Source organism: Erythrolamprus reginae, chromosome 8, assembly GCF_031021105.1.
Source record: "Erythrolamprus reginae isolate rEryReg1 chromosome 8, rEryReg1.hap1, whole genome shotgun sequence".
Lineage (NCBI taxonomy): Eukaryota > Metazoa > Chordata > Lepidosauria > Squamata > Dipsadidae > Erythrolamprus > Erythrolamprus reginae.
In genome coordinates, this window is record NC_091957.1 from 10,233,614 (window position 1) to 10,257,596 (window position 23,983).

A 23,983-nucleotide genomic window follows, 5' to 3' on the forward strand; every position below is an offset into this window, starting at 1 on the left:
TCATTTAGTCCATCCGAGTGGAATTTTCCAAACTGTGGACGAAGGAATGTTGGATGGTTTACAGATGGTGATCATTTCCTGTTTGAACGGTGCCAGAAAACTCAGATATATTTACTCCTGGCAGGAGACTGTTTTCTGTCCGAAAGCTCCTCATTGCCACAATCCTATTTTAAATTCATTTTAAAATAAAATTAAAATCATGTTCATTTAAAAAGAAGCCATCTGCAAGCATTTGGTGAGGTTCTTCTTTCTAATCTTGTCAATCGTCTCCTCGGCACAGCATTTGAACAAAACAGAAGCCAGCTAATGAATTAATCCTGTAACATCACCCACCCACCCACCCCCCAAAATTGTAGAATGTACTATAAAATAGTGATTGACTACAGAATGAAGTGGCTAGACCTCATGAAGTTCAGGACGGGAGATGGTGGGAATGGGGGCTGAAGGGAGGGAGGCTCCCCTATAGTGCATGAATAGCATGAGCTAAAACTACCCACCCCCCAAAAAAAGCTTCAAAAAACTTCCCATGGGGTAAAATAGGGGCTGGCGTGAAATGAAGTGGCTAGACCTCATGAAGTTCAGGATTGGAGCTTGTGAGAATGAGGGCTGGAGAAGGAATCCTCTTAAAGACTAAAGACTGAAAGCATTTGGTGCCACACCCCTCCCGTTTCCCAAAATCCCTACATCATTTTTCAGTAAGCTTTCGCATTCATCTCAGCAGCCCCCCCAAAAAAATTACATGAAAATTCCTACATCATTTTTGCAATTACGTGCAAAATCCCTACATCCTTTTTTTTACTAAGCGTGCACAATCTCAGCAGCCCAAAAAATTACATTTAAAAGAAAATTTAAAAGAGATTGCATGAATTGAGGAAAGAGAGGCCCTCTAAGGGTACCAAATATATATACACTGCTTAAAAAAAATAAAAGGAACACTCCAAGAACACATCCTAGATCTGAATGAATGAAATATTCCCATTGAACACTTTGTTCTGTACAAAGTTGAATGTGCTGACAACAAAATGAAATTGATGGTCAATCAGTGTTGCTTCATGAGTGGACAGTTTGATTTCACAGAAGTTTGATTTGCTTGGAGTTATATTGTGTTGTTTAAGCGTCCCCTTTATTTTTTTTTGAGCAGTATATATATTCGCAGTTGCAGAATGCAGCTGCGAGAGCAGTCATGGGCTTACCTAGGTATGCCCATGTTTCACCATCACTCCGCAGTCTGCATTGGCTGCCGATCAGTTTCCAGTCACAATTCAAAGTGTTGGTTATGACCTTTAAAGCCCTTCATGGCACTGGACCAGAATATCTCCGAGACCGCCTCCTGCCGCACGAATCCCAGCGACCGATTAGGTCCCACAGAGTGGGCCTTCTCCGGGTCCCGTCAACTAAACAATGTCGGTTGGCGGGCTCCAGGGGAAGAGCCTTCTCTGTGGCGGCACCAGCTCTCTGGAACCAACTCCCCCCAGAGATTAGAACTGCCCCTACTCTTCCTGCCTTCCGTAAACTCCTTAAAACCCACCTTTGCCATCAGGCATGGGGGAATTGAAACACCTCCCCCGGGCTTGTTCAATTTTATACATGGTATGCTTGTGTGTGTGTCTGTTAGTATATGGGGTTCTTTTAAATCTTTAAATATTTTAAAGTTATTTGAATTATTTATGATTTGTTATATCTTGTTGTGAGCCGCCCCGAGTCTTCGGAGAGGGGCGGCATACAAATCTAAATAATAAATAAATAAATAATAATAAATTCTTGCATAAAACTGTCCCGACATTTCATTTTTTGTCCTACATTTTTCTGCCCAGGAGATCCCCCCCCCCAAAAAAGATTTTGTTAAAAAACATTTAAATATAATTTATTGATTTATTGAAAAAGGGACGGGAAAGGGGGGGGTACAAATTTCAAAAGGGAGGGGGGAGGGGGAGAAAGGGAGTACAAATATAGGGAGTTTGAGAATAAAAATTACACATATCCTTTATACTCTATAATATATATACCTTGTTGTATACCAGTTCGTATTGTTACAATATTCCTATTCATGGTTCATTCACGGTTTACAATTTCAATAAGCAAATATATAATTTATTATCTATACCTTATATTGCTTAATATTTGTCAGCTCAAGACATTGGAATATAATTCGTCTTATTGTATTCCATAATTTTTTCCTCTGATTGGGAACTTGGGAGTGACATTAGTAAGGAATTGTGATTTTTAGAGAGTACTTAAAAGGGTGGGGATTGGGTAAGGAGAGGGAAGTGTAATGGACAGGGAAAGGGATTACCTGCACCAATAGCAGGCATTAAGGTTGTTTTTTAAAAAAAATATATTTATTAAATTTTTCCTTTTTTTTAAAGTACATAATCATATTTACAGATGAATCTACATCGTATATACATTCCTATCGACATTGTCTTCTAATTACTTTTAGATTTCTTGATGTTTTATTTCAATGCTTCTTTTAAGTTTCTTTTTTTGGTCCATTGGTACCATTTTGTCCGGGTTTCATAATAGTCCGATTCTTTTCGATTATTAAGTTCCATTGTCAATCTGTCCATCTCTGCACAGTCGTATATCTTCTCGATGATCTCATTGTCTTCAGGTATTTGCGGATTTTTCCAGTTCTGTGCAAATACAATCCTTGCAGCTGTTGTAATATGCAAGCTTAAATATTTTACATTTTTACAATAGGTACCTCTCATAATACCCAATAGAAAAAATTCTGGCGTATATTCTATTTTTGTATTTGTTATTTGACACAACCAATTATTTATTTATTGTCCAGTATTTTCTTGTCTCTGAACATAAGGCATTAAGTTTTAACGACTTGTCATTCTTGTTGTGTGGTGAGTATAGGAAATAAGGATAATAAAGAGTATAGGGAATAAAGGTAAAATGGGATTAATTTATTACTAGTTATGTAGGTATATCGGTAGTATTGAACCCAGACGGCTTCTGAAAATCGGTATTTTCAATTGTATATTGTTATTTGAATTATCTTTTTTGGTTGTTTCAGATTTTAGGTTAGAGCAGTGTTTTTCAACCAGTGTGCCGTGAGACACAGTCAGGTGTGCCACAAAGAAGGAAGCTCAGGTTCCGGTCTCGCAACTTTTTGTTGAGAGAGTGAGAGTGAGAAAGAGAGAGAGAAAGAAAGAGAGAAAGAGAGAGAAAGAAAGAAAGATAGAGAGAGAGAGAGAGAGAAAGAGTGAGAGAGAGAGAGAAAGCAAGAGAGAGAAAGAAAAGAGAGAGAGAGAAAGAAAGAGTGAGAGAGAAAGAAGGCAAGAGAGAGAGAAAGAAAGCAAGAGAGAGAGAGAGAAAAAGAGAGGAAGGGAGAGAGAGAGAAAAAATGAGAAAAAAGGGGGAGAAAAAAGGAGAAATGAGAAAATGATTGAGACAGAGAATGAGATGAAAGAGAGAGAAACAAAAGAGAGAGAGAAGTGACTCTTGATTTAAAGCATATGATAAAAAGCACCCAAAGAATAAGAGAGAAAAAAACCCAGCCCTCACCTGTTTTTGGAAATGGTTCAAGAGTGTGTATATATACACACACACACACACACACACACACACAAGGGTGGGGAGGAGACAGGGATGGAAAAAGAGAGGAGAGTGTCTTAGGGTGTCATTTCGTGTCATTTTGGTTGGTGGTGTGCCCCAGGATTTTGTAAATGTAAAAAATGTGCCGCGGCTCAAAAAAGGTTGAAAATCACTGGGTTAGAGCTTTAAAACGTCCCCAAAACAGGATCAACTTTGTTCCTAAAAACCGATCCTCGTGACCTCGGAAAGGAGAAGTTTGAGCTCTCAATGATCACATTCTTTCTTCTCCATCAGAGACTTTTCACTGTCAAGCAGCCGCTTAGGATTTTTTCATTCTTTTTGGCATCCTTTTGAAGCTGCTGGGTTTCCCCCCCCCCCCCTCCTCTCTTTAAAAAAAGAAAAGAAAAGAGAGAGTTAAAGAAAAAAAAGTTGGGGGAAAAAATTGCATTTCCTCTCTTTGCTTTGGCTGCAAAAATTCTTTGGCAGGCCTTTCACAGAGGGAGTTGATTTCCTGTCCCGGGCCAAGTATCATTAGAGCCGAGCGGAGCTCAGCGTGAACATTTCGGCCCTTGGAGCTCGGAGGACGAGGGAGGTTCTGTGTCCAGCTCTGTCCAAACCGGTTGGACTTTGGCCCAGTTTCTTCGGCGTCCTCGCTCGCTGGGCTTCATCACCCTCGGTCTTCCTAAAAGGGACCGAGGCTGGAGTGGAGAAGAGCCGAACTGAACCGTCTGTGCGTCCAACGTCCTTTTGCACAACGACAAAGCCAAGCGGGGTCGAGTTTCTCCAGCCCTTTGCCTCTGGACACGGGCTAAGTGGGCACCAAGAGGTGAAGAGATGCCCACTGACCGTTCGGATCGCGGGGAGATGGACCTGTGGTATTTGGCAGTCCTGCTTTTAATCTCTGGTCCTGTAGCCACGACGGCAAGTAAGTTCCATTTATTATTTATTTGTTTGTTTGCTAATTCTGTCACATACGTTTTGGTGGTATACATTAGTATTTAATAAATAATAATAATAATATAATATTTACATACATGATACAGGATTAGAGAAACATTAGGACAGGGAAGGCACGCCGGTGCACTTATGCACGCCCCTTACTGACCTCTTAGGAATCGTGGTCTAAGGGTAAAGTTTGGGGCATTACATCATGATACTACAGAGTCCGGTAGTGAGTTCCATGCATCAACTCCTCGGTTATTAAAGTCGTATTTCCTGCACTCGAGTTTAGAGCGGTTTTCTTTGAGTTTGTATCTGTTGTGTGCTCGTGCGTTGTTGTGGTTGAAGCTGAAGTAGTTGTTGACAGGAAGGACGTTCTAGCAGATCATTTTATGGGCTGTGCTTAGGTAAGCTTTCTAAACCTAGGGTTGTAAGTCTAGTTGCATAGGGTATTCTGTTGTGAGCGGAGGAGTGGAGGGCTCTTCTGGTAAAGTATCTCTGGACATTTTCTACAGTGTTTATGTCTGAAATGTGGTGTGGATTCCCGACAGATGAGCTGTATTCGAGGACTGGTCCAGCAAAAGTTTTGTATGCTCTGGTTAGTAGTGTGAGATTACCGGAGCAGAAGCTACGTAGGATTAGGTTAACAACTCTTCAAGCCTTTTTGGCGATGTTGTTGCAGTGGGCTTTGGCACTCAAGTCATTGGATAGGAGTATTCCAAGGTCCATGCTTTGAGCCTCCGTCGGAAAAAGAGACAATTGAGGGGGGGTTCTTTTGAGTGGTGGTCCAAGGGAAGCCCATCCTCTCTAAATTTGGGAGGGGAATCTCGGAGGTTGGAACGGATCGAGGTCAATCGGCAAGACTGTCAAGGAGGGTTGGTGAATGTCCTAAAATGGATCCAGAAGCAGATACAGATTCACAGATTTAAGAAGGGACCTTGGAGGTCATCTAATCTAACCCAACTCCCACCCAAGCGGGAGACCGTACATCATTTCTGACAGATGGCAGTCTAGTCTCTTCCTGAAATCTTTCAAAGATGAAGCTCCCACAACTTCTGAAGGCAACTTCTGTTTCATTGGTTGATTCTTCTCATTGTCAGGACATTTCTCCTTATTTCTAGGTTGAATCTCTCCTTGATCATTTCCATCCATTATTCCTTGTCTGGCCTTTGGGCGCTTTGGAAAATAGCTCTTTTTTTTCGTAAAAAGATTTTTATTTTTCTCCACATTAAAATCATATACAACATCCCACATACAGTAGCTTCAATAAAAATCAATAAGGATGCATTGTCTCATAAATGCAATAGCCTAATTTTACTTTTTTTATTATTCGGTCTGTCTCAATCTTTTTACTTTTTTTAATTTTACTTTTTATTATTCAGTCTGTCTCAATCTTTCCTTGTCCCACTCCCCTCTTACTCTCCTACTATCTACTTTGTTAAGTACATAAGTGCACTAATGTGCCTTTCGTCCCCTGTCCAATTATCTTTCCTTTATCTCATATATCATACATATTTTCTTCCTTTCATATATCTTTTCCTCTAGCCTTCCATCCTTCCAAGGTCGGTAAAATGAGGACCCAAATTGTTGGGGACAATATGCTTACTCTGTGTAAACCACTTAGAGAGGGCTGTGTAAAGTGGTATATAAGTCTACATCTTATTGTTATTGCTACTAGTAAGGAGTTAAACATCTCTTTCGGTTTCTCTCTGATCCAGACAGTGAGATTTGAGAGAAGTCCTAGTCCATCTTAAGCACCTTCAAGTCCTTTCCTGTCTTCTAAACTTGGTGGATTTCAGCAGGCTTTGCTTTCAGGGGAGATGTCAAAACATCTTCCCCTACTTGGAAATGTTGAGCTAGAGTAGGTGGGTGGTGGAAGACCCCAAGGCATGCTCCTGCTCAAACAGCAGACCCTATACTATTTCAGACATGTGGCTGTCCAGTCTCCTCTTAAAAACATCCAGAGATGAAGCACCCTCAACTTCTGGTGGCAAGCTGTTCCACCGGTTAATTGTTCTCACTATTAGGAAGTTTCTCCTTAATTCCAGGTTGCTTCTATCATTGTTTAGTTTCCATTCATTGTTTCTTGTCCTGCCTTCTGGTGTTTGGGAAAATAAGTTGACCCCTCCCCTCTTTTTTTCAATTTCTAGAGGCAAGCAGTTAGAACAGAATAACAGAGTTGGAAGGGACTTTGGAGGTCTCCATGTCCAACCCCCTGCTTAGGCAGGAAAACCTAGACCATTTCAGACAAATGGTTATCCAACATCTTCTTAAAAATTTCCAGTGTTGGAGCATTCACAACGTCTAGAGAAAAAATTGTTCCACTGTTTAATTGTTCTAACTATCAGGAAATTTCTCCTTAGTTCTAAGTTGCTTCTCTACTTGTTTAGTTTCCACCCATTGCTTCTTGTTCTACCCTCAGGTGCTTTGGAGAATAGTTATGGCATCCCCTGGGATATTGGAAGACTGCTGTCATGTCTCCCCTGGTCCTTCTAGACATACCCATTTCCTGCAACCGTTTTTCTTATGTTTCAGTCTCTTTAATCATCTTAGTTGCTCTTTGTACTTTTTCTAAAGTCTCAACATCTTTTCTCTTTTTTTGTAATGTGGTAACCAAAATTGGATGCAAGTATTCCAGGTGTGCCCTTACCAAGGTTTTACAAAGCAGTACTAACACTTCACGTGGTCATGTGGATATTTAGACATATGATAAGTATGGTGATTTTATTAATCTGATTATTAGTTGATCCTTCCATAATTAAAGGCAGTCTACCTTTAAATATCTTCTCTAACATAGAAGCCAAATCTCATTTTGATCCAATCATCCTTCATTTGATTGTCTCTAAGCTTCACTAATTATTCCTTTATATCCAAAAAGAAATATTGCAATGTATTAAGGGATGTGTTTCCATGATACCAAGTGATTTCTACATGCCATTTTTTTTTAAAGGATTATTTTAAGCAGTCAAGCTGGTTTCTTGTGGGTTTTTGATGCAACCCTGGCTTAATGTGAAATGGACCCAAGCTATCAGATTTTCAGAATATTTGCAATATTCATCTCAATTTCAGAAATATTTATTTTACGGGCGGATAAACAAAAATATTTTCAAAACATCCTTCTTTGTAAGAAAAAAAATAACTAAAAAATTAAGTGGTTTGGGTCCAGTAAAACTGGATTGGTCAAAGTAGAATTTAAAAAACACTCTCTGAGGCAAGATTTTACAGCGCTAAGAATTCCAGCTTTAAAACACGATGATTAAAAGATGGATAAAATGTGTCAAGAGTCGAAATTGGGAAAGTGAACAATTTTGCAAGAGGCCAATTAAACCCAAATGTGCCTAAGTTGAGCTTTCAAAGGAGATGGATCACTGAATTACATCTTCTATTAACGCTCTCAATTTATTATGGTATGTCTGTGTGTATGTCTGGTTTAATAATGGGGTTTTTAAAATTTTTTAAATTTATTAGATTTGTTGTGAATTGTTTTATTATAAGTTGTGAGCCGCCCCGAGTCTACAGAGAGGGGCGGCATACAAATCTAATAAATAAATAAATAAATAAATATTATTTATTAATAATTATTAATTTATCAATTTATTATCTTTACATCTTCTATTAGCGCTCTCAGAGAAAGGCGGCATACAAATCTAATTAATAAATTAAATAAATAAATAAATTTCTATCAATTGAATATCTTAACTTTTTTGAAGTTCCCAGAAATTAGGATTTAAAAGACATAGAAACATAGAAGACTGACGGCAGAAAAAGACCTCATGGTCCATCTAGTCTGCCCTTATACTATTTTCTGTATTTTATCTTACAATGGATATATGTTTATCCCAGGCATGTTTAAATTCGGTTACTGTGGATTTACCAACCACGTCTGCTGGAAGTTTGTTCCAAGGATCTACTACTCTTTCAGTGAAATAATATTTTCTCATGTTGCCTTTGATCTTTCCCCCAACTAACTTCAGATGGTGTCCCCTTGTTCTTGTGTTCACTTTCCTATTAAAAACACTTCCCTCCTGAACCCTATTTAACCCTTTAACATAGTTAAATGTTTTGATCATGTCCCCACTTTTCCTTCTGTCTTCCAGACTATACAGATTGAGTTCATGAAGTCTTTCCTGATACGTTTTATGCTTAAGACCTTCCACCATTCTTGTAGCCCGTCTTTGGACCCGTTCAATTTTGTCAATATCTTTCTGTAGGTGAGGTCTCCAGAACTGAACACAGTATTCCAAATGTGGTCTCACCAGCGCTCTATATAAGGGGATCACAATCTCCCTCTTCCTGCTTGTTATACCTCTAGCTATGCAGCCAAGCATCCTACTTGACCATTTGGGAAAGGTGTAAAATACCTTTCCTTCCAAAAGAAAATACTCTATCTGAAGGCAGCTGGCTATGAGGAGGGAGGAAACATTTAAAAATATGTAAAAATTTCACTCTCCCTTTAAGGTAGGCTAACAACGAACTTTTAAGGTAGGACACAGCTTTCCCCGCCTGGGTCGCTTGAGGCTGAGAAAATCCAAAAGGGGAACTTCACTAGCTGAAAATACAGTTCATTTGGGAGATGACTGTGCTAAATTCTCTATTTTCACCCACTCACCATTTTTTTTAAAAAAGGAAAAGAAATTGAAAACGTGACTGTAATATTTTTTGGAGAGGATGAAATCCAGATGTTTGGCAAGCACAAATGGTAACTTGTGGGGGTGAAATGTAATTCTCAAGGGAAATATCATTTAAAATGATTGGGAGGGAAGCAGAGAGATGGAGGAGGAACCGTGATAAAGGAGGAAGAGGGGGAGGGGGAGAAGAAGGAGAAGGAGAAGAGAAAAGAAGAGGAGAGATGGAGAAAGGAAAAGGAGTAAAAGGAGAAGAGGAGGAGAAGGGAAAGAGGAGGAGGGCAAGGAGAAGGGGAAGAGAAGGAGAAGGAGAGGGAGAAGAAGGCGAAGGAGAAGAGAAAAGAAGAGGAGAGATGGAGAAAGGAGAAGGAGTAAAAGGAGAAGAGGAGGAGAAGGGGAAGAGGAGGAGGGCAAGGAGAAGGAGAAGAGAAGGAGAGGGAGAAGAAGGAGAAGAGAAAAGAAGAGAAGAGATGGAGAAAGGAGGAGGAGAAGGAGAAAAGGAGAAGAAGAGGAGGAGGAGAAGGGGAAGAGGAGAAGGAGAAGAGAAGGAAAAGGAGAAGAGAAGGGGAGGAGGAGAAGGAGGAGGAGAAGCGGAGGAGGAGAGATGGAGAAGAGGAGGAGAAAAGGAGAAGGAGAAGAAAAGGAAAAAGAGAAGGAGAAGTACAGGAAAAGAGGAAGAGAAGAAAAAGAGAAGAAGGAAAAGGGGAAGAGGAGGAGAAGAAGGAGAAGGAGAAGAGAAGGGAAGGAGAAGAGGAGGAGGAGAAGAAGAGAAGGAGAAGGAGAGGAAGAAGAAGAAGAAGAAGAAGAAGAAGAAGAAGAAGAAGAAGAAAGGGGAAGAGGAGGAGAATGAGAGGAAGAAGAAGAAGAAGAAAGGGGAAGGGGAAGAGGAGGAGAAGGAGAGGAAGAAGAAGAAGAAGAAGAAAGGGGAAGGAGAGGAGGAGGAAGAGGAAGGGAGAGGAAGAGGAGGAAGAGGAAGGGAGAGGAAGAGGAGGAGGAGGAAGAGGAAGGGAGAGGAAGAGGAGGAAGAGGAGGAGGAGGAGAATCAAGAAGAATCAAAATTTCTGCTCTGTTTCCCCCCTCCCCCAGCTAATGCATTGTTCACATTCTGATCACTAACATCTGGAAGAGAGGAAGAAAGTAGGAAAGTAAAACAAAGAGAAATAGTTTAAGAACCAGGCCTTTCAAAAATGGAGAATCAAGGCTTCCAGGAAGTACTTCCATAAGTGCACTAGTGTGCCTTTCGTCCCCTGTCCTATTGTCTCTCCTTATCTCATATCTCATATATCTTTTCTTCCTTTCATAGATCTTCTCCTCTATTTTTATATCTTTTCTTCTATCCTTTTCTTTATATATAATACTTCATGTCTATACTCTTCAATATGTGGATGGATAGATGGATGATAATAGAAATATAATTTGGATGGAAAATGGCTAAATAGACAAAAGAGAGAAAAAGGAGATGGTGATGGATAGATGAAAGAATCTAACTTAGAAAATTCCCTGAGAAAGGGAAAAAAAACCTTCCTTTCCTAACCATCCTTTTTGTGGTGTCCGTGATGATCATTCCAGGTCAAGATCTGAGCGATGCACAAAGCATCAGCGATGCACAAAGCCGCAGCTGGCCCCGTAGACTGAATGGGTTCCAGGGACCCCTTGGTGGTTGAAAAAGGTACAACCAATGAAGGGCTACCAAAATTCTTACTACCACACTGCGGGCATCTCTTATGCAGGACGCCCTGCATTTTCAACATCTTTCGGTGCAAATTGGGTGCTCTGGGATGGAGCTCCACTTTCGCTACCCCACTCCATACCCCTGGGCACAGCATAGAAATGTTGCTCAGCCTGGGCTGCATCTCCAACCTCAATTGGAGCTTTGGAGAGGTGGCTTTCTCTGGCCAACACAAACCACGTCTTGGTGCAGCCCGGTGGGTCTTCCCTGATGTGAGAATCTCTCCTCCTTCTTTGCCCTCTTGTTTAACCTCCCTCCCGCGAGATCGGATGGTGCCACCCATGGCAGAATCCCGTCTCCATTGACTTTGCCCTCTGTCGCCAGCCTGATCTAATCTCACCGGCGTTTTTTCTCGGCACTCTACTCACACAGAGCTCTTTGGCGCCTGGGGGACAAAGTAAACAGATAGTCGTGTGCAGAATCCTGTGTAGCCACGAGGTTGAGCCTCTTCCCACCCCCCTCTCTCCACCCACCGGTGTCTTGTCCCGTCAGTTATTTTCCTAGACGGGCTCCGAAAGGGGAAGGGTGATTCAGGCCTGCGGAGGCCAGATAAATTCTCTTATTTGTCTTCCTCCGATGCGGCTAGGCTGGGACGGGCCTAGTTTGGTCCTCTTGGAGGAAATTCAGGACAATGGTGGAGTTGAACAGCTCCACGCGTCAGGCGAGGCGGGGCAGGGAGCTTGGGCTTCCTCCTGCTTGAGCATGGATTCTGTGGTAGGAGCCTAGATGGCACAGTGGTTAGAGCGCAGTACTGCAGGCTGCTTCTGCTGATCACTGCCTGGCAGCTGTTTGGCAGATCGAATATCACCAGGCTCAAGGTTGACTCAGCCTTCCATTCCATTCCATTCCATTCAATTTATTAGATTTGTATGCCGCCCCTCTCCCAAGACTCGGGGCGGCTCACAACAATAATAAAAACAGTATAACAATGGGACAAATCTAATAATAAAATTACATTAAAACCCCCAACAATTTAATCCTTCCGAGGTCGATAAAATGAGGACCCAGATTGTTGGGGGCAAGAGGCTTTCTCTCTATAAACTGCTTAGAGAGGGCTGTAAAAGCACTGTGAAGCGGTAGAAAGTCAAATGCGATAGATAGATAGATAGATAGATAGATAGATAGATAGATAGATAGATAGATAGATAGATAGATAGATAGAGAAAGAGAATGGAAGGAAGGAAGGAAGAAAGGAGGGAGTGAGAAAGAAAGGAAGGAAGGAAGAAAAGAAAGAAAGAAAGAGAGAGAGAGAGAAAGAGAGAGAGAGGGGGCAGAGGGGGGAGAGGGAAAGTGAAGAACAGAAAGAAAATGAAAAGAAAGAAAGAAAGAGAGAGAGAGAAAGGAAGGAAGGAAAGAAAGAAAGAAGGAAAGAAAGAAAGAAAGAAAGAAAGAAAGAGGAAGAAAGGAAGGATGGATGGAAGCAAGGAAGGAGAAAGAAAGAAGGAAGGAAGGAAAATGAAAGGAAAGGGAAAGAAAAGAAAAAAAGAAAAGAAAAATTCCCAGCTGGCCTCTTTCTTCCCCAAACCTTAAGTCCAATCACATGGGACAAAAACGAGAATGAATTCAGCATCTCCATTTTAAAAAGCCAAAGGAAATAATGAAAGGGTTTGTAAACAACAGATAAATTCAATGTATTGACCTGCTGCTTCCGGAGTGCTCAATAACGTAACAAGTGAGCAACATAATTGTGATGTTCTTACTTTCCTAGGTGGGTTGAATTCCTTGGGATGTGTTCCGGAGCCCATCACCAAAGACCAGGCGGTCAAGGTCTTCTACACAACCGGTGTGGTGCCCAGCGGTTGCGAGGCCCACGGCCCGATCGATCCTGAGCTGGAGGTCCATATTCTGCATTTGAAATACAGCAGATCCCAGGTGAGTAGCTGATCGGGCAAGCCTCCACTAACAGGTGTGTGTGTGTGTTTGTTTGTTTGTGCGTGTGTTTGTGTGTGTGTATGATTTCAATCCCCCCCCCCCCAAACTGGTTTTTCTGCCATTCCCACACTCAAAATTCCTTTCAAGGAATCTGCCTTTTGAATTGATAAGAGTCCTCGCTTAGCATCGGACGCCGAATAAAGCAGGTGCTGAATAAAACAACAATGGTGCTTGTGATCTCACTTCACTGCAATTCACCTGCCTATTTGAAATTGGGGTGAGAGAGGGAGGAGGAGGAAGATAATACAGTGATACCTCGTCTTACAAACTTAATTGGTTCCGGAATGAGGTTCTTAAGGTGAAAAGTTTGTAAGACGAAACAATGTTTCCCATAGGAATCAATGGAAAATTAATTAATGCGTGCAAGCCCAAAATTCACCCCTTTTGCCAGCCGAAGCGCCCGTTTTTGTGCTGCTGGGATTCCCCTGAGGCTCCCCTCCATGGTAAACCCCATATCCGGACTTCTGTGTTTTTGCGCTTCGCTGGCAACGGAAATCCGGAGGTGGGGTTTCCCAGCGAAGGGAACATCAGTGAAATCACAGCATCGCAAAAACACCGAAGTCCTCGAAACCCCAGCTCCAGACCTCTGTGTTTTTGCGATGCTGCGATTTCACTGAGGCTCCCCTCGCTGGGAAACCCCACCTCCGGACTTTCATGGCCAGCGAAGCGCTCGTTTTTGCGCTGCTGGGATTCCCCTGCAACATCACAAAAACACGGAAGTCCGGAGGTGGGGTTTCCCATGGAGGGGAGCCTCAGGGGAATCCCAGCAGTGCAAAAACGGGTGCTTTGCTGGCAACGGAAGTCCGGAGGTGGGGTTTCCCAGTGGCGGCGGTGGGTTTGTAAGGCGAAAATAGTTTGTAAGAAGAGGCAAAAAAATCTTAAACCCCAGGTTTGTATCTCGAAAAGTTTGTATGACGAGGCGTTTGTAAGACGAGGTATCACTGTATTGGTTTTGTTGTTTCTCTCTGACTTTGGCTGTTTTCTTGGAGACATTTTTTTACCCAACTAGGGGACATCATCAGTGCTAGAACGGTGTGGGGAGAGGAAGAGGAGAAGGAGGAGAAGGAGGATAATTTGGGGGTCCTCTGACCTTGGCTGTTTTTTTGGAGACATTTCATTACCCATCCAGGGAATGTCATCAATGCTAGGAGGTGTGGGGAGAGGAAGAGGAGGAGGAAGAGGAAGGGGTAGATAATTTTGGGATTGTTTCTCTCTGACCTTAGCTGTTTTCTTGGAGACATTTCATTACCCACCCAGGGAATATCATCAATGCTAGAAGGAGGAAGAGGAGGAGGGAGGAGGAGGATAATTTTGGGGTCCTCTGACCTTAGCAGTTTTTTTGGAAACATTTCATTACCCACCCAGGGAATATCATCAATTCTAGAAGGCGTGGGAGGAGGAGGAGGAGGACAAGGAGGAGGAGGAGGAGGACGAGGAGGAGGAGGAGGACGAGGAGGAGGAGGAGGACGAGGAGGAGGAGGAAGATAATTTTGGGATTGTTGATTCTCTTTGACCTTGGCTGTTTTCTTAGAGACATTTCATTACCCAACTAGGGGACATAATCAGTGCTAGAACAGCATGGGGAGAAGAAGAGGAAGAAGAGGAGGGAGGAGGAGGAGGAAGAAGAAGGAGGAGGAGGATAATTTTGGGGTCCTCTGACCTGAACTGTTTTCTTGGAGACATTTCATTACCCACCCAGGGGATATCATCAGTGCTAGAAGGTGTGGGGAGAGGAAGAGGAGGAGGAGGAGGAGGAAGGAGGAGAATTTTGGGGTCCTTGGCACTCTCTCTGAACTTGGCTGTTTCCTTTCAGGACCCAGCTCAGGGTCATCATCAATGCTAGAAGAGAGCGAGGTATACGGAGTGGAGGAAGAGGAGGACTGCGAGGTCCTTGCTTGTCTTTGACCTTGGTGCTTCTCTCACAGACATTTCACGACCCAACTAGGGAACCCAATCAGTGCTGGGAATGTTACCTAGTTGAGTGTGTAAACCCAGACACCACCAAGGACCCCAGAGAACCGGTTGGGCAGGCCAAGTCTTCAACTCAAAACGGTTTGAAGAGGCAGTTACGGCTGGGCCACCAGGCCCAGTTGACCGCCTTCCGGTCTCCCATCAGCTACCCAGGCGACCAGCTGGCCCCGAAATCGATAGGAGGCTTCGCTGCATAGCTAGAGGTATAACACGCAGGAAGAGGGAGATGGTGATCCCGCTGTATCGAGCGCTGGTGAGACCACATTTGGAATAATACTGTGTCCAGTTCTGGAGACCTCGCCTACAAAAAGAGATGGATCAAACTGAACGGGTCCAAAGACGGGCTTAAAAAAATGGTGGAGGACAGAAGGGAAAGGGAGGACATGATCAAAACATTTAAATACATTAAAGGGTTAAATAAGTCTCAGGAGGGAAGTATTTTTAATAGGAAAGTGAACCCAAGGACAAGGGGGCACCATCTGAGATTAATTGGGGGGAAAGATCAGAAGCAAGGTGAGAAAATATTATTTGACTGAAACAGACAGACAGACAGACAGACAGACAGACAGGCAGACAGACAGATAGACACAGAGAGAGAGATGATAGAGGTAGAGATGAGAGATAGAGAGTTGAAAGAGAGATAGAGATATGGATAGATAGATAACAGATATTGTAGAATAGATGGATGGACAGACACATAGACTGAATAGAGATGAGAGAGAGAGAGAGAGAATATCAAGGCCACCAATACATTTAGTTCTCCACTTACGACCAGGGTTGTTAGCTGACTCAAATTCTAGAGCATGGCAAGGTTCCTGCATGTAAGGTACAAGAAGGGTAGTGGAAGGTCTTAAGCATAAAACCAATCAGGAAAGACTTCATGAACTCAATCTGTATAGTCTGGAGGACAGAAGGAAAAGGGGGGACATGATCGAAACATTTAAATATGTTAAATAAGGTTCAGGAGAGAAGTGTTTTTAATAGGAAAGTGAACCCAAGAACAAGGGGGCACAATCTGAGCTTAGTTGGGGGAAAGATCAGAAGTAACATCAGAAAATATTATTTGACTAAAAGAGTAGTAGATGCTTGGAACAAACTTCCAGCAGACGTGGTTGGTCAATCCACAGTCACTGAATTTAAACATGCCTGGGATAAACATAGATCCATCCTAAAATAAAATACAGGAAATAGTATAAGGGCAGACTAGATGGACCAGGAGGTCTTTTTCTGCCATCAATCTTCTAGGTTTCTATGAGGCCGCTGTGATGTCACGGCTGTGGCATTCAGACAAGCGGCCCCAACATCGAGGCGGGTCGCGAAGGCTGTCTCCGAGCGGGAAAGAATTACTGGAAGCTGATTTCTATAAGCAGATCTCCCGGCCGAAAGAGGCAACAAGAAATCTTGCTGAGTTCTCCAAGGGAGGAACAATGGCTCCCAAGTGGTGGTAGGGGGGGCCGCGGCGGATGAAGTGGGGAGGTAAAAATAGAAGCAAAGCCTTCCCTGCTCGCTGTTTGACCCCTGGGCTTGTGCCCTCAATGGGAGCCGAGAGGCATTCGGTGGGGCCCAGTCAGTGGTTCTTGTTATTTTTCTTTGTTTGGGTTTCTTGCTTCGCTGTCGGAGTCAGGGAGGGAGGTCTGGGCGAGGGTTCCCAGGTCTCACCCTCTGTTTGGTAAGAATTGGGCGGCCGGGGAGGATGGGGAGCCCAGAGGCGCCGTCACTTTTTGCGCAGACTAGTGCTATCTAGTTTTTGAGAAGGCAAGTGGCTTTGAACCGGTGGAGGAGAGAGGCCTGGCAGGTTGCCATCCATCTAGCCCTCCAGATGGCTAGACAGGTCAACAGACAAGTTGAGTGAATGGAGGGAGGGAGGGAGGGAGAAGTGGATGAATGGATAGATGATAGGTAGACAGACAGACAGACAGACAGACAAATAGAAAGGTAGATAGAAAGGTAGAAAGACAGAAAGATGATATATGATATAGTTAGGTAGGTTTGTAGGTAGGTAGGTAGGTAGGTTGGTTGGTAGGTAGGTAGATAGACATATATAGATTAATGATACACAGATAAAGATAGAAGATAGATAGATAGATAGATAGATAGATAGATAGATAGATGATAGATAGATAGATAGATAGATAGATAGATAGATAGATAGATAGGATAGATAAGATAGACAGACAGACAGACAGACAGACAGACAGGACATAGGTAGGCAGGCAGACATGAGAGAGAAAGACGGACAGACAGACAGACAGACCCAGACACTGATAGATAGATAGATAGATAGATAGATAGATAGATAGATAGATAGATAGATAGATAGATAGATAGATAGATAGATAGATAGATAGATAGATAGATAGTTGGATGGATGGACGGACGGACGGACGGACGGACAGATTGACTGACTGACTGACTGATGACTGGATGGATGGATGGAGAAAGACAGATTGCAAAATCTTTCCACATAACAGAACTGGTTTCCAAACCTTGAGGGCAAATGTCTTATTTTATTTATTCAACTTGTATACCGCCCAATCCCAAAGGACTCAACTGCAACGGTCTTTTTGAAGATGTGGGGTGTCTCTGAACCTTCTCCCCTATATGGGTTGCTTCTTAGCATGCTCAGAAAAGTAACAGCCACCTGTCTCTCTCTTGTTCTCCTAGCTGTCCCGTCTTCAGCTCAACGTGTCTTCAAGTGCAGCTAAAAGCAGCTGCAAAGCCGTCTTCATCCTGAACTCCATCAGCAGCTTCATCCTGACTATCCATTCAGCTGAAGATTGCCACCTCTTCATTGTTCACGTGAGTAGCAATACTAGGATTTTGGACCTTGTGGATTGGAGTTCCACGGGCCCGGTTGGTGGCAAAGGAGAAGTTGGATTGGGAGTCTTGGTGGACTCGCTGCCCTGCTAATAACCTTTGAGTTCCACTTTGGTGGTAGAATTGTGGTGTCGGGAACAACCCTTGAGGTCATCTATGAGAAGGGGAAAAGGATGAGTAGGGGAATGAGTAAGGGAATGACTAGGGCAGTGTTTCCCAACCTTGGCAACTTGAAGATATCTGGACTTCAACTCCCAGAATTCCCCAGCCAGCATTCGCTGGCTGGGGAATTCTGGGAATTGAAGTCCAAATATCTTCAAGTTGTCAAGGTTGGGAAACACTGGACTAGGGAATGAATAGGAGAAAAAGATGAAGACGATAAAGGAGTGTGCTGGTTTCACTTAAAAGGCTCAGATTTGATTCCTTCATTCAAAACGATATACGATAGATTTTTTGGAGTCTAGGAAGTTTTGGGGAGGAAAATAAGGGGGTGAAATTTTGCCTCTGCCTTCCAGCAAACAGCACAGATGATATACACTCTTTGCTGTGTATTTCTGAGCGTGTGTGCTTGACCCAAAGAAATAGCAGAGAAAGGTACATTATGGCAGTATATCAATGCCAGAAAGTTTTCTTAAATGTAGTCACATACCACCTCCCAATTATTTAAATAGATCTGCTCCAAACATGACTAAGTCAGGGTTTAACTCAGTTGCCTTATCTTAATACTAAACAGGACACTCTAGAAAAAGTGCAGAGAAGAGTAACCAAGATGATGAGGAGACTGGAGGCTAAAACATATGAAGAACGGTGGCAGGAACTGGGCATGGCTAGTTTAATGAAAAGAAGGACCAGGGGAGACATGATAGCAGTCTTCCAGTATCTCAGGGGTTGCCCCAAAGAGGGAGTCGGGCTGTTCTCCAAAGTCTCTGAGGGTAGAACAAGAAGCAATGGGTGGAAACCCATATGTTAAAGCAGCAGTCCCCAAACTATGGCCCGCAGGCCACATGCGGCCCGCTGAGGCCATTTATCCGGCCCGCGGGTGAGTGACAGGAGCACATCTAATTTCCCATGAATAAAATGCGGTATTTTGTTAGCAACTAACATCAATCATCAAAAAAGTTGCAATTTTCCCCCCCTAATTTTGTCATCCAGTTACATTCATTTTCTTTTAATTAAATTCCCTCCTCAAAAAAGTACAACACCAATTATATTTCTAACTTATTAACCATTATGCCAAAGTGCTTCCTTCTTTCTTTATACATTTTTCTATAAGCCAAGAAAACCTTGTATAGCCAATCAGATGTTAACAAAAAAAAATTAAAAACAAAACATAAACATATATGAATTTCAGACTTCTTCTCCCCTCTAAATAGTACGTTCCCATTTTGCTTTTTATTTTAAAATAAGGTATGTGCAGTTGCATAGGGATTTGTTCATAGGGTTTTTTTATAGTCCGGCCCTCCAACAGTCCGAGAGACAGTGAACTGGCCCCCTGTGTAAAAAGTTTGGGGACCCCTGTGTTAAAGGGTTAAATAAGGTTCAGGACGGAAGTGTTTTGAATAGGAAAGTGAACACAAGAACAAGGGGACACAATGTGAAGTTAGTTGGGGGAAAGATCAAAAGCAACGTGAGAAAATATTATTTTACTGAAAGAGTAGTAGATCCTTGGAACAAACTTCCAGCAGACGTGGTTGGTAAATCCACAGTAACTGAATTTAAACATGCCTGGGATAAACATATATCCATTGTAAGATAAAATACAGGAAATAGTATAAGGGCAGACTAGATGGACCATGAGGTCTTTTTCTGCCGTCAGACTTCTATGTTTCTATGTTTCTATGAAACTAAACAAGGAGAGTAGCAACTAGAACTAAAGAGAAATTTCCTGACAGTCAGAACAGTTGATCAGTGGAACTGCTTGCCTCCAGAAATTGTGAATACCCCAACACTGGAAGATTTTTAAGAAGACATTGGACAACCATCTGTCTGAAGTAGTGTAGGATTTCCTGCCTAAGCAGAGGGTTGGACTAGAAGACTTCCAAAGTCCCTTGCAACTCTGTTGTTGTTAGTTAGTTATTATTTATTTATTTATTTATTTATTTATTTATTTATTTATTTATTTATTTATTTATTTATTTCGATACACAATGAGAGTTTTAGTGGATATATATATATATATATATATATGACGGTCTTGGTATATTTGGGTTTCTTCCCGTGTAGGATTTGGAAATTTCTGGCGACGTTTCGATGAGGTCCCACTCATCATCTTCAGGCTGGTGTTTCTGTCCTTGTTCTAAGGCGAATATACACACACACACACACACACACACACACACACACACACAGTAAAATACATGATGAAGGTTATAGAGGAGATACTCATAGTAAATATATTTAAGAAATAATAGAAAAGAAGGTATAGTAATAGAACGTATCAATGAAAGAATAGAAGAAGAGATATAGGAATAGAAGAAAGGTATAGGAGATATGGGAGAGCAATAGGACAGGGGACAGAAGGCACTCTAGTGCACTTGTACTCGCCCCTTACTGACCTCTTAGGAATCTGGATAGGTCAACCATAGGGGTTGACCTATCTAAGGGTAAAGTGTTGGGGGTTTGGGGATGACACTATGGAGTCCGGTAATGAGTTCCACGCTTCGACAACTCGGTTACTGAAGTCCTATTTTTTACAGTCACATTTGGAGCTGTTAATATTAAGTTTAAATCTGTTGCATGCTCTTGTGTTGTTGTGGTTGAAGCTGAAGTAGTAGTTGTTGTTGTTAAGGGTTGAATATTGTAAAATTTGGGACCAAAGGCATCCAGACAGCTGTGCATCTCATCCCCCTCAACCGATGAAACACGAACGGAAGATGGCACAAGTTCCCCCCCCCCCTGCACAACAACCTTGCGTGGTAGGGTAGCTGACCCAAAGCCTGGCCCCAAATCCCTTAGTAGCGTTGCCCGTCTAAACAGAGCTGTGAAGCCGAGTCTCTCCCGCCGTTCAATCTGTTAGCTTGACTCCACGGCGGCGTCTGTTTTCCTTTTCAGCTGCCTGGTTTTCTGTGACGCACGGCGAATCGGAAAAATGACCCATTTCCTCTGGGCCCCAGCTCCAGCCGGCTCACGGCTCAGCCTGGGGCAGTTTGTTACTTCTTTTTTATAAAAAAAAGAAAACAAACTTTTTCCTATTTGTGTCTAATAATAAAGGGGGGGGGCTGACAATGAGGATGGGAGGGAATTCAAGGCACAAGCCGCTATCAGATTGAGCGTGGCACCGTCGGGCTTATGCCAGCCACCCTTGACGGCTTGAAACCTCGCCATGCTGGGTCCGGCCGGGGGAGTAGGAGGGGGGGCAAGCGGGTAGTGATGGGTGCCAGGATGTACTCACACGTAAGTGTGTGTAGGGCACAACAGGGCGGGGGAGAGATTACCGGTAGAGATGGGGAATGTCCAGATTGTGGGGAAAAACCCAATGAGGTGCCAAATCAAATTAGGAATTCCTTTCTGGGTTAGGTGGTTGCCAAACTCTGCTTTTCACCGGGTAGTGGAAAAGTTTTGGAGTAGGGGAGGGAGGAAAGGATTGTTGAGTCAGGAAAGGAGGTAAGAGAGAAAGAGGGGGGAAAAGGAGGAAAAGAGGAGAAAGAGAGGGAGGGAGGAAAAATGAGGGGCAGAGTGAGTGAATGAGAAAGAAAGATAGAGAGAGAGAGAGAAAGAAAAAAGAAAGAAAGAAAAAGAAAGAAGAGAGGGATAGAGGGGGAAAAAGAGAGAGGGGAAGGAAGGAAGGAATGAAAGAAAGAAAGAAAGAATTCCCACTAATTCCCAATTTAATGGAACTAAAATTCATTTTAAAAGTCCATATTAAAGCGATGGGAAGCAATGGATAAATTCAATGCATTGATTAATTGTGAGATTCTTACCTTCCTAGGTAAGGGGGGAGGGAGGGGAGAAAGGAATGGAAGGAAGAAAAATTAGGAAAAAGAGGGAGGGAGGGAAAGTGGGAGGGAGGGGAGGAAGGAAAGAAGGAAGGAAGGAAGAAAAAGAGAAAAATGAAAGAAAGAATGAAGGAAGGAAGGAAAGAGAGAGAGAGAAAGAAAGAAAGAAAAAAGAAAGAAAGAGAGAGGGGGGAGGAGGAAGGGAGAGGGGGGAGAGAAAGAAAGAAATAGGGAGGAAAGAGAGAAAGAAAGAAAGAAAAAGAGGGAGGAGGAAGGGAGAGGGGGACAGAAAGAAAGAAATAGGGAGGGAGGGAGGAAAGAGAGAGAGAAAGAAAGAAGGAAGGAAAGAAAGAAAGAGGGAGGAAGGGAGAGGGGGAGAGAAAGAAAGAAATAGGGAGGAAAGAGAGAAAGAAAGAAAGACAAAGAAAGAGGGAGGAGGAAGGGAGAGGGGGACAGAAAGAAAGAAATAGGGAGGGAGGGAGGAAAGAGAGAGAGAGAGAGAAAGAAAGAAAGAAAGAAAGAACGAAATAAGTTTAAAGGTAGCTTCTTAACCTCCTGGCTAAAGCAAAAACAGTCCTCAACCGTCCCCCAAAACCAATTTACCCACCTAACTCATTCATACAACCGAAACAGCCAAAACCGAAACGTCAGCAATATCCAGCCTCCTTTAAAGAAACCTGGTCCGTGTTGTTTTATTATTATTATTATTTTTAGAGGGGGAAACTGCAAAAATATCTGGTGGAAGTGGGAGAGGGGGCGGGATGCTTTTTTCCTGCCCTCCCAGGCCAGGCTCACAAAGGGCCTGTTTTGAAGGCAGGCGACCTCTCTGGATTGATGCTAGATGACGCCAAGATCAGGAGCCCTTTTTTTTCTGGGAGTCCCGGCAGACAACAATGGGATATAAAATCCCTTTGATCCTAAAGGCAGATTAGTTTTCCTTCCAGAAAGGAGAGAGGCTGCGGCTTTCATCCTGCGGGCTCCGGGGCGGGAAAAATGCAGACAACCCCTAAGTAAAAACTCCAAATAGCAATTGTCTTACGCAAAGGTCTTCAAAACTTGGCAGCTTTTAAGACTGGTGGACTTGAACTCCCATAAATAAATCGATATTAAATTAAAATGGAAACAGAATACCCTACGAGGCTAGACTTTCAATCCTGGGCCTAGAAAGTTTAGAACTAAGACGCCTTAAACAAGATCTAAGTATTGCCCACAAGATCATATGCTGCAACGTCCTGCCTATCGGCGACTACTTCAGCTTCAACCACAACAACACAAGAGCACACAACAGATTTAAACTTAATATTAACTGCTCTAAACTTGACTGTAAACATATGACTTCAGTAACCGAGTTGTCGAAGCGTGGAACTCATTACCGGACTCCATAGTGTCATCCCCAAACCCCCAACACTTTACCCTTAGATTATCTACGGTTGATCTATCCAGATTCCTAAGAGGTCAGTAAGGGGCGAGTACAAGTGCACTAGAGTGCCTTCCGTCCCCTGTCCTACTACTCTCCTATATCTCCTATACCTTTCTTCTATTCCTATATCTCTTCTTCTATTCTTTCATTGATATGTTCTATTACTATATCTTCTTTTCTATTCTTTCTTAGATATATTTTACTACGAGTATCTCCTCTATAACCCTCATCATGTATTTTACTATGTGTATATTGATATATACCCACTAAAACCCTCATTGTGTATTGGACAAAATAAATAAAATAAAATAAATAAATGTCCGTTGGTTCAAAATCTAAAATCTCCGAAAGTTCTTCACCGATTGCTTTGAAAATTTGAACACAACGTTGCCTTCAAATACAAGCATGTTTTTATATACCTATCAGGTATATAAATCATTTGTGTATGGAGTTCTGCTGCAGGTAGTCCTTGAGTTATGACAACAATTGAGCCCAAAGTGAATTGCTGCAGTTGTTAAGAGAGTCACAAGGTTGTTACGTGAATCTGGCTTGTCCCTTGACAGAGGGTCGCAAAAGGGGGATTGTGTGACCCAGGGATACGACAACTGTTATAAATATGAGTCATTGGCCAAGGGACTGAATTGACCATGGGGGAGGCTGCAATGGGCAATAAGTAACTTTTTTTGGTGTCATTGCAACTTTGAACGGTCACTTAATGGACTGTCGTAAGATTGAGGAATGCCTATACACCAACATCATTCTCCTTGTTTGTGTTGTTTCTGTAGGATCCTCACAGCCACGTCCTGCCTCCTTTCAACCATAACATAACCACAACCACCCTACCTAACTCCAGCGAGCAACTTTTGAGGTGGGCCAAGGAAAGGTACGGTGGGGTCTCTTCCTTTGCGGAGTTAGAAGACCCTCAACGGATTCTGTTCCAAGTAGGGAGAGGTGAGTATTTGTTAAAATCTTTCTCAGGAGAGATTTTGCCCGCTTCCTAGCTTAGCTTTCTCTGGGGTTCCCCAAAATCAATCAATCATCCAATTCATCCATGCATCCAAATCACCTT

General features: G+C 42.7%; 1 protein-coding gene across 1 annotated transcript in view; it reads left to right on the plus strand.

Annotated features, from left to right (window-relative positions):
- Positions 1 to 3,783: 3,783 nt before the first annotated feature.
- Positions 3,784 to 23,983, plus strand: part of ENG (endoglin) — a 49,423-nt gene continuing 29,223 nt past the window's right edge. Inside the window, exons 1-4 of the mRNA XM_070758798.1 lie at positions 3,784 to 4,471; positions 12,548 to 12,711; positions 17,407 to 17,541; positions 23,700 to 23,865. Of these exons, the coding sequence (XP_070614899.1) occupies positions 4,381 to 4,471; positions 12,548 to 12,711; positions 17,407 to 17,541; positions 23,700 to 23,865 (556 nt within the window). The 5' untranslated portion in view covers positions 3,784 to 4,380. The remainder of the gene's footprint in view (positions 4,472 to 12,547; positions 12,712 to 17,406; positions 17,542 to 23,699; positions 23,866 to 23,983) is intronic.